Source organism: Phoxinus phoxinus (genome assembly GCF_949152265.1).
Source record: "Phoxinus phoxinus genome assembly, chromosome: 4".
In the NCBI taxonomy this organism is placed as follows: Eukaryota; Metazoa; Chordata; class Actinopteri; order Cypriniformes; family Leuciscidae; genus Phoxinus; species Phoxinus phoxinus.
In genome coordinates this window covers 24,053,728-24,065,211 of record NC_136879.1, presented here as the reverse complement: position 1 = coordinate 24,065,211, position 11,484 = coordinate 24,053,728, and the positions used below count along the sequence as shown (strand labels likewise).

The 11,484-nt window shown below is 37.8% G+C and overlaps 1 protein-coding gene across 1 annotated transcript; it reads right to left on the bottom strand.

Annotated features, from left to right (window-relative positions):
- Nucleotides 1–7,544: 7,544 nt before the first annotated feature.
- Nucleotides 7,545–8,528, bottom strand: LOC306996604 (olfactory receptor 1E16-like; the record flags this gene model as incomplete). The annotated part of the gene is made up of 1 exon (XM_079609310.1): nt 7,545–8,528. Exon 1 carries the CDS (start codon nt 8,523–8,525, stop codon nt 7,545–7,547), a length of 981 nt encoding a protein of 326 aa, XP_079465436.1. The 5' UTR covers nt 8,526–8,528.
- Between the last annotated feature and the right edge of the window lie 2,956 nt (nt 8,529–11,484).

Here is an 11,484-nt window from a genome sequence, read left to right as displayed (position 1 = left end):
TTTCCACGTTATTGTTAAATGTTTGTGTCATATTAGGGCTCTGTTCTTTACTCTGTCACTGTTCCGCTGTATGTTTCAGACGCATAGGGAAGTTGTAATGTGTTTTAATTTCGCGACACACAGACCACGCCCACATTATTTTGTTACATTCGTTTCAATGAAATTCGTATCTGATGACAACTGTAAGTAGATTGAATAAATTATGCTATTGACAATGTCTTTGTAGTGCGTGTGTATTCGCAGATTGTTGTTATGATGCCAATTTGTGGCTTAATTTAAATTGAACAGCAATACTGCTGTGGTTAAAGGGACTTGTCAAGCATTTATTTTTTTTTATTTTTTTTTAATGTTGCTGAGGAATGAGTTAAAGCATAAAGCATACAGTACACTCCATAAATGTTCCTAAAGAGTGGTGAAAATTTATAAGCCATCCCATCGCTTATGGATCCAGTGAATTACCCACAGCATTTATTTAGGGGAATGTTCAACAAACATATGCATTAACTAATAGGTATGAAAGCAACAATAACAAAATAAAAATAGGCAAATACATGTGTATGCATGCAGGACAGCTGTATTTGCTGTGAAGGTCTGACCACACAGTCCCACCATCCACATTCTGAACATTCAATCTAAGGAAGGAAGAATAAACTATAGAATAACATGTTAATGAAGAACAGTTACTTGTTTTGCAATGTATATGTATAAATTTGCATTACCCATTGGCCAGTTTGCCCTCTATACCTACACTGCTCTCCATTTAATCATGTCATATTAGTAAATACATGTCACAGTTGTATTACCTTTTTATAGTAAGAACAATTTAACACACCATACCCTTCATTGTGAAACTTCCACATCTCCTCTTTATATAATAGTGTTCATTTCTTGAGCAGCTATTATATTGGTAATCCTGCAAAGTTTTTGATTTGTCTAACTTTAATTGCATACATTTGCTGTGGCAGTATATGTCCTAATAAAAATGACACCAGTTACAATAATGACACTTAATTTAATAAAGACCTTTTAATCTGTTCCTAACGGTTAGCAGACGACAACAATGAAAGCACATGATGTGATGAATAACAAGTAAAGAGAATATGTTAATGAGATTCATGGCACTAGTCAAATGAAAAGAACTGGCATAAATCAACTTTATATTACATAAAAAGAGGCCCAACACAACATTTTATTTTTAAAACTGATATACCAATGTGTCATATTTCTAAGAGGTCAGCAAAAAAGTACACAAAGCATTTCCTATTGTAGAGAGGGTCATGCTATCATGTGAGGTGATACGTGAATAAGAGGTTAGTGATGTATGAATATTAGCCATAGAGAATATCAGTTAATATTTGTAATAATTCATCATCACTCTATCATATGTTCTGCTTATTCCAGTAATACAATTTGTGGTTGCCATGCACTCTGTGTTTTTCACAGGACTTTAATCACATAAAGACAAAGTGTTCTCTACATGTCCAATACAAGACTTTAGATATACAATAGTGTAATCCAAAGCGACTTAAATCTCATTTTCAATGTACACATTTTAATTTCCTATTAGTTCTTGCTTTCCCTGGGAATCAAACCCATGACCTTGGTGTTGGAAGCACCGATGCTCTACTGTTTGAGCTGTTTGAGAAGATGCAGTTTTAGGCCTACAGAATTGAAAGAAGAGGAGTCAAAATTAGTTTTTATTTTATAAATCTGTTGAAAATGTTACAAGTTCATGAGATAATTAACTGCATGATCCTATAGCTGCTTTATGTCCAGGGAAAAGGATACGGAGGTGTCAGAGCTGGTTGTAGCCTACATAATCAGCAGAGTAAAATAACCGGATTAGTGTTTTTATATAAAAATAATAGATCCATTATAAATATGGCTATATATGCAGATAAATAAATGCAACTTGTTGAAAAAATTTTTTTAATGACTTTGCAATTTATGTTTCTTTTAGGTAGCTTAGCGATTTTAACTTAATCTACATCTGTTGTTATTTGTGATTAGAACTCATGACAACACTAAAGAAAATATGATACACTAATATTGAGAAGAAAATTATTTACACGTCTTCTGAAGTGCGCTGACAAGTCTGTTCATCCAATGAAACCGAATGCCCCATGTTAACATAGGCGTGGTTTCTGAGCTTGACACTAAAGTATCACTTCTTTGAAATTGCGTCAAATACGCAGGAATATACACTGCAAAAACAAAGCGCTTTATTCGCATACCAGCGCATATTCGCATACAACTAGTTAAATATTAGTTTTTAATCGGTGATCCGTAAAATAGGGCATGAATCTGTCGGCGTTTAACATCTGCTGGAAATCCAGGTAAAACTATCAGCGTGCACGCGCGCGTCCCCAGTTAACATGATCCCCAGTTGATCCGTAACACCGGTATGTAAACAAACCTCCGTGATAACGCACCCTCGATGACAGCTACAGCCAGGCAGAATGACTTGTTGGGTTGATGATGTTAGACAGTGGCCTCCAGTCACAGATGAAGGTACAAACGATCTTACAGATTATTTATGAAAATAGTTTGGCAATAACTATGTTATCTAGGCTAACGGTAGCTAACAAAACTATAAAAAGATCTGTCCATTTGGCAATAATAAATAAATGAATGACATCAAATAAACGAATTCCTGTTTTTCATTTGTGTCCATTATTTATCTCATTTTCACATTGCAAAAGGCAAGGGTAAGGTACAGCTAGAAAGTATACATAATATCGACAAATTAGTGTTTTTAAACATGGAAAGAGGTCAATATAACAGCAGAACAGTGTCACATAACGTTACATTTAGCTCAGGAAAGCCATTTAATGACCATAGCATGTTAATTGAATAGAAAAAAATAGCTAGAGAGGAGATTTTGCTGAGCACTATATTACATATTTATTATATTTTATGTAACTCACAACGTTTACTCTTCCAAATTGAAATTTTACCGCCGCCATTTAAACAATTGATAACGGAACATGTTTTCCCACTCGACATTATAAAAGTTACACGTTAGTGACAGTCGTAAATCGCGGGCTGTTTATTCCAGTGGACGCAAGTTGCAACTAAACCAATAGGAGGCAATGGCGCAACGCTACCCAGCAACAGCTCAGTTATGGCGCCCGCTTACTTCCGGTAGTTTCGCCGGATTCGTCTATTAACGCTGTATCAGAGAATGTCTAATAAGGGGAGAAGGTTCACTCTCGCTACACTTCCGGCTTCTGACTGGTTGCAGTTCCACTCTGATTCCATATGAGGGCGCTCACAGGACGAGTGCAGAATGAATGGAGGTCTATGGAGCTATACCCCTCAAAATCCACTTTTCTCAAGATATAATTTTTTGTCTAGTAATTTGAATGTTGTATTCGAAAGGAGATGCAAAGAAATTGCACATTGCTGGGTGTTAGATTTTTTAGAGTCACTTATTTGCTTTAAAAAGTCTTTCAAAATGTCAATGACGTCATACACATCGTACGACCAGAGATACTGCTTTACGGCAATCCTTCAGTCACTTTGGTGCTTTCGCGCTCTGCACTTTCTTTTCTCTCGAGGCATCGCCAGCACAGCTGACACAGGTAAACACACGTGCTAGAAGAGTTTCTGCTAGAATACATTCTGTTCCCGCTTCGGATGCCATGATGCCATCAAGCGGTATCTCTGGTCGTAACCAGTCATTCACTGACCAATCAGCGTTCATTAGCAGAATGCTAGCGTGTTATGGGCAACACCAACTCAACCTGTAAGAAATCGAAAGGACATAAGTACTCGTTCATTCAATTTTCGACCTATAACCCATGTTGAACTTGCCAAACCTACAATCAAATCTGAGATTTCTCAACGGCAATCGGCTGAAAGGGACAAATTTAGCCGTCTAGCCCCATAGACTCCCATTCATTTTGCACTCATGGGCGATCGCCCCCAGTGGAACTCTGGTGGAACTACAACCAAAATTCGGTACAATAGGACTTAATAGGGAGTGAACAGGCTCTCCGTAGACGGGCTCTGGCTGTATAGTGGATACACGTGACCGGGAAGGTTTTTTCCTCGCTTCCGGCTGGACCAGTGTGGAGAACAGGACGCTGGCGTTTGAGAAAATAATAACGGTAGAAAGAGTCGATAAAGCCGATGAAACTGAAAGGGGTGTTGAGATGAGAGGATCGCGGACTCGGGGTGTTGTTGAGCGAGCGACTGAGTGAGAAACGAAGCCGGAGACCCGTCGAACGGAGCTGACGCGTGATCGGAGGCGACGTGTGATCGGAGGCAGCCGAGATAGCGAGGCACGGTGGGCTTGGCGGGACCTGTCGGTTAATCGTGCTGCACGTGAGCTTCTGGATCGAAGTATTTCCATGCTCTCAATGTGTTGCAAGTGTTTGTTCAGCGCACTCAATGTTTTGCAAGACCAACACAGGCCTGCAACGTGTTTTTTTCTGTTCAAAGCAGTACCGTGAGTAGACTGAAATGTGTGTGAGTGGGCCCACCACTGCATCTGCTAAGACTCTTTTCAGTACACGTGGAGAAGTTTTGTTTATTGTAAAGTTCCTTGTGTATTAGCAATTGTTAAGAAAGAGATAACTTTTAGATCAGTTATTCTGGTGTAACAAGTGTGAGTGAAACTATTGAGGTTTCTAGCTAAATTTAAAGAGGCTATCATTTAAGTATTTGGGGAATTTTTTGGTTATTTATTTTGGATATTCTGTGATATTTTGTGTTGGGGAAAGCTTTTATATTCTATTTGCCAAATTGTTTTATTTAATTAAACCAGGGCATTACCCTATTTTTTGCTAAACTAAAAACTATCTCTGGGTCTCATTATTTTTAAATATTTTATTGTCAAAAGGTTTTACAACTTATTAGGTGCACCTTCGTGGTATCCACCTGAACTACACCGAACCCAAGCACCCACCATTCTTACGTAAGCAACGCTCTGAGTGGCTGTACGGGTGCTACATTTACTTTCTTCACTGACAGACAAAAAATTAAAAGCTTATCAGTCAAAGCTCAGCTTTAGTAGGGGAAGAGCCAGGGCAAGATAAAAACAAAGAGAAAAAGAGTGTGATGCTGATGAGGAGAGAAAAATAATCAGCTGCCCACTGACATGGTTTTAAAGCTGTTGTTAAAGCTGTTGTTTGGCCTTCAAAACATCTTAAAGTGCACATATGTAGATATGTGGAAATAAAAATTTTCTTTGGTGGAAACCCCCCAAACCCCTTAACTAGTCTACATTCAGGACCTCAGGGATTAGAAAACCCTGCTATTATGCATGTTAATGAAATATTTAATAGTGAGCATTAGTCTCTAAACTAAAGTGTTTCCCCCAGTGAGCCTTCTTGCACAGACCCTGTGCAAGATCAGGGAGGACAAGGAGCAGGTCATATTGGTTGCTCCTCATTGGCCCACCCCTGACTAATTCATCTGAGGAAGGACCTCCTTTCTCAGAGACGGGGCACCCTCTGTCACCCTCGTCCCAATCTTTGAAACCTCCACGTGTGAGCGACAACCTTGAGCGATCCAACAACCTTGAGCGATTTCGGTGACCTGAAGCAGTTCACTGGCAGGAATTAACCGATTTATATTTTCTACAGACCTCCTGAGTGGAAGCGAACTCGACAGGGCCGCAACGTTTCCGGGCGGACACTGCCATTTCCATTCACTGGAGACCGATGCGTCCCGAAACGCCGGTGGCGCGGGAAGCAAACATCGATTTCCTGACTTGAAATATTCTACTAAGGGAACCAGCCTCTCGAGACTGATTTTGGGTATTATTCGAGATTTGTTCTCGATCCCCTGAAGCGGCTCTCCGGCAGGGTTTGGTCGAAATGATTCTCAACGATTCTTGGACGCGAGCGCAGCCTGGTCGCAAGCCTGTTCTCGCTCGTCCCTCCACAGGGGGAACATCCCTGCTATTTTCGTCTCGTTTTCGATGTGCGGATGGAACACTGCCTGGCCCCACATGTGGGGCAGACAGAGCAGCGTGCGTTTGCTGCTCATCATTTAAAATTCCTCAGAATTTAGTGCAGCCATAAACACTGGATAAGTGAAACACATTTCTTAAAGTCAGATTAATTTCTTAGAATTAAATGCAGCCATAATCACCAGACAATACTGTTTTAATATTTACTTATAAGATCTCGTAATCTACACGCTGCCTCGGAAAACGCGAGATTCGAGCCGCTACAATATATTTGTCTTTCATCCCTCGAGAAGAAAATCAACAGGTGCGAGGCTGAAACATCGACAGCGCACGGATGTACGGGTCAAAATATATCTCAATGAACACTGCCAGCACCCTCAGGAGCTGACTGTGCATGCCTCGCACCCACACAAAATCTTTATTGCAGAGTAGACCCGTAATCTACGCGCTGCTTCGGCAAACGCGAGATCCGAGCCACTATAGATTCTGTTTTGCAATGCAGACCTTAAATCTACGCGCTGCCTCTGCAAACGCGTGATCCCAGCCACAGAATCTTTATTGCAGAGTAGACCCGTAGTCTACACGCTGTCTGCGCAAACGAGATTCTATATTGCAATGCAGACCTTTATTTGGGACAATTCTTATGGGACAAACAACACCAAATAGGACAGACAGTTTGACACAGAGCGTTTGCTGAAGAGCAAAAAGCTAACTCTGTCCCTTTGTAGCTTCCGTGTATGTTTCGTAATGACGCAGCACCAATCAGGATTGGATTAGTTTCATTCATACTTCAGATGCGTTACGCTAAGGGCGTTCCCCAAAGTGTCGTAGTCGACGCAGTTCGAGTTCCCTCGAAAGGGAAGTACTACTAAAGTGCTACTTGTGTCAGCTGACATTTTGTTTCAAGTGGCATTAACGGCAAAAGTAAAAAATGTTCGCAATTGGTAATATCAACAATCAGTTTAGTAGTGAGCAAAAATAAACATCTCATGTAAAAATGGACCCGAATTACAAGTTCAAAGATGAAAATATTTAGAAATAATGTTATTTTATTTAGTCAAATATTATTTGTCAAATTTGCATTCAGATGGTTTTGCAACAAAACAACAACAACAACAAAACATAGTTATTTGAATTTACCCACTAATAACAGTAAAAGATGAACATTTTGGTGGCTAAAACGTGAAACAAGTGAAGACAGCAATAATTGTTCACAATTTGCTTCATAAAATATTCTTCCTTTTCAAGTTTGTTTTGTCTTGGGGTCAGTAAGACCACAAGCAGTACATACACATACTTGAAAACAGCTTGATTCATAAATAAATAATTTAAAAATAGCATATTACTGCTGTTCAACAATGCATACATTCAGCTGTATATACTTCTATATATATATATATATATATATATATATATATATATATATGATATAAAAATAAAAGTATATAGGCCTACAGCTGAATGTATGCATTGTTGAACAGCAGTATCATATATACTGTATCATATATACTGCACAGCACTGCTGAACAGCACTGCTGTTCAACAATGCACACATTCAGCTGTATATACTTTTATTTTTATATCATATATAAATAAATATATAAAATGCAAACAATAATTGCAGTCATTTCGAAATCTTCTCTCTAATTGGTGCAGATCTGTTTGTAAGAATTTTTCGCAATAAGTTTTTGATTTCAGCTGTGTTTAAAACATAAATGATGGGATTTAGCATTGGTGGAACAACATAGGCCAGAGATGTGCTGATGACTCTGGTATTGGGAGTGAGAGCAAGCAAGAGTTGTGCAAGATATGTGAAGCATATTGGGAGGAAATAAATCCCTACTAACAACAGGTGAGAAACACATGTCTTCAGCGCTCTTAAACGTCTTTCCCAAGTTGTAATTTTGCTTAAAGCAAGAAAAATTCCCAGATATGACAGGAATATAAGGATCAGTGGTGCTATAAGGTATAAAGATGTGATAACAAATCCCACAGACTTATTAATGTTATAGTCATTACATGCCAACCTATACACTGGCCCATGATCACAAAAATAACTCTGTATTACATTGGATTCGCAAATTGAAAGTCGGGTGATCAAAGACACCATCAAGGCTACCATAGAAGAATTAAATACCCATATCGCTGGAAAAACTAAAACCATACTGGTATTGTTCACAATTGCATGATATCTTAATGGCAAACAAATAGCAATAAACCGATCATATGCCAGAACAACAAGAGTGACACTTTGCAAACTACTGAAGAAGAAGACAAAAAACATGTTTGCTAAACAAGCATTGTAGGAGATGTACTGTGAGTCAAACAGAAAAGTCTTCATCATGTTCGGAATCAGTGCATTAGTTTCACCAATATCAGCCAAGGCCAAGTTAAACACACCAATGTACTTTGGACTGTGCAGGCTCCGGTCAAGAGCTATAATTAAAATGACTATAGCGTTCGCAATTATAGTAATAAAATAAATCATAAATAAAAATATATAGAAATAAGTGCTATATGGTATACCTGAAAGTCCAATGATAAAAAAATATTTAGGATGAACAATGGAGATATTCTGTAAATAACTTGCATTTACAGAACTCATGGCAGCTTTGAGTTTGATGTTTTGCACAAGCTGAAAGAAATTACAATAAGAAAATTACATAAGAACATTTTTGAGAAATCACAACATTGTCATTTCACATATTTAAAAGCTTTTTTTCAAATACTGGAAATATACATGCATATAAATTTGCTGCATAACATTCGAATCACAAACCTGTATAAATAAACAAAGCTTTAGAGTCAGAGAAAACAGTGACTGTCTGAAGGTTTGTGAGTTGCTTTTTAAATATACAGCTGTAAATCCAGTGCTCATCCTTATTTTCTCATGCTGCAAAGATAATTGGCTGCCTAATTCATCTCGAGAGCTTAGATGAGCTTTGAACACTATGACGTAATCCTTGTATGTTGTAGTGATTTTTTTTTTCCTGCCACAACATTAGTTTGAATAGATGTTTTATAGCCAATCTCTACTAGAACTCTCTACTACAAAGTAGTACAACTCTACTACTGTTCTCATTTGAGCACCATCATTATTACAGTCATTTTAAAATGAACTTAATGTCAGTCTATTGTGTGTCCTGGTAACTAGAGAGTGACATTGTCAATTTTTTTTTTTATCTGGGGTTTTCACAAAATCAGACAACATAGCCTACTCTTACTAAAATGAAGCCACTCGATTAGGGGTTTTTCAAACAGGTCCTGGAGGACCCCCAGCACTGCACATTTGGTATGTCTCCCTTATCTGTCTTATTTGTCTACTTGTCTGCTAAGTATGCATTGTTTTTGTGAAGAAAAAGTACATACTTTTTAGTGTGCAGAAGAGTAGGCAAGCTTTGGGACATACTACTCCATCATACACTGAACAAAGTTATAAACACAACACTTGTTTTTCCCCCATTTTTCATGAGCTGAACTCAAAGATCTAAGACTTTTTCTATGTACACAATAGGCCGATTTCTCTCAAATATTGTTCACAAATCTGTCTAAATCTGTGTGAGTGAGCACTTCTCCTTTGCCGAGATAATCCATCCACCTAACAGGTGTGGCATATCAAGATGCAGGGGCCTGTAAACCCCCTGGTGTGACCACCATTTGCCTCACACAGTGCAACACATCTACAGTACATCGAGTTGATCAGGTTATTGATTGTGGCTTGTGGAATGTAAATATGCGATATATTACATTATACATTTCCAATTATGGGAAAGGGAAACTAGTGCTTACATTTTTCAATATACTGCAATATATGCATTGACCATGTATGGCTATGTTATGTATTAAAACAAATACAATATTTGTAGATGAAGACAAAAATAGCAATAGAGAAATAAGTAATGTAAAATATTTCTTATATTTTATTATTAATTACATGATAAATGTTTCCTATTTTCAAAAGCACAAGCACACCTGCATGTACTAAAGTATATAGTCAAGAGATTATCACTGTGCTGAGGAGAGCACAGCCATTACTTTTAAAATGTAGTAATTATAGTCTTAATGGTCTTCTTCTGGCAATCGTCAAAACCGAACCACAGGCTCTACTCTTATATGGGAACTCTCACATTTATATGGGAACATGTATGTGCAACACAATAGAAGATAACACTTTTTGAATATTACATGTAAGTGTGTTAATGCTTCATGAGTAAATATATGTGCAATATATTACACATGCAGTACCACTGATCACATATACATCTATATATTATGAAGTGTATTACTGAATATAAAATTACATACATTATGATATATTAGTAAATATATTGTCACATATTTTTCAATATATGAAAAGCGGCAATTTCTTATGTATTATTCTATATCTTGTAAATAATATATTAAAGGGTGGTTGATTATGATTTTTATTTTACTTTAAGTATTGTGTAACGTTGCTGTTTGAGCAGAAATAACATCTGGAAAGTCACAACGCTCAAAGTTAAAAGAAAAGAGAGATATTTTCTTTTAAAGAAATAGATTTTTAAGGACTACAACAAACGGGTGGTAGGGACTACACTACATTCCTTTCAGGTTGGTGACATCACAAACCCAAAATTGTACATAAACCCTGACCCCGGGAACACGATTCATAGACCATCATGACAGAATATGCTAATCAATGACTAGAAGATATCTACACATAAGCTACATACATTCATCAACAAACCGTTCAAAAATGTTGTCTTGTTGTCACTTCTTGAGTCTCTCCATCTTTGTCTGACTCCGGTTTGAACATAAAAGGCTAAAAGTAAAAATGTTCAGGCCACAAGCGGTTGTAGCTCCGCCCCCTGTGCTGGGAGCAGCAGCTCATTTGCATTTAAAGGTACAGACACAAAAACTGTGCGTTTTTGCTCACCTTCAAAAAGTGACAATTTTAACATGCTATATAAAAATGTCTGTGGGGTATTTTGAGCTAAAGCTTCACATGCACACTCTGGGGACATCAGAGACTTATTTTACATCTTGTGAAAAGGGCATTACACCACCCCTTTAACATATTATTCTGTATATTTTCAAATATACTATTAAACCATTTAATATATTGATCATTTATATAAGGGAAATATATTTTATTTTCATAAGGGTGCTTATCCACTCTGTTTTGTTCTACGACTATTTCGTTCTTGGAGATTGTTCAGCTCCTCCTACAGTGGACCCATCCTCATGACTGGTACTCTCCGCTTATGCAGTTTCACTGGCTTCACCCCAGATTCAATCTCTATCTTGTAGCGGCCTGGCAGACAACCATCCCCTGTGAAAACATCTGTGAACTAACTTGTTATTTGTTCCATTGTCCGACTGTGTCGTCTCTGCCTGTCTTTTTCACAACATTATCCACCACCAGGATATTCTCAGACTGTACTTTATCTAGTGTCATGCCCTGCTTTGCTTAGTAATGGTACTGCAGAGTGTGCATCGATGACCATGAACTCCAGTCTTTACAGCTTTTTGTAATGAGGATTTTTCAATTTCAACTGTCATTTGCCTACTGGTTACAATGTACT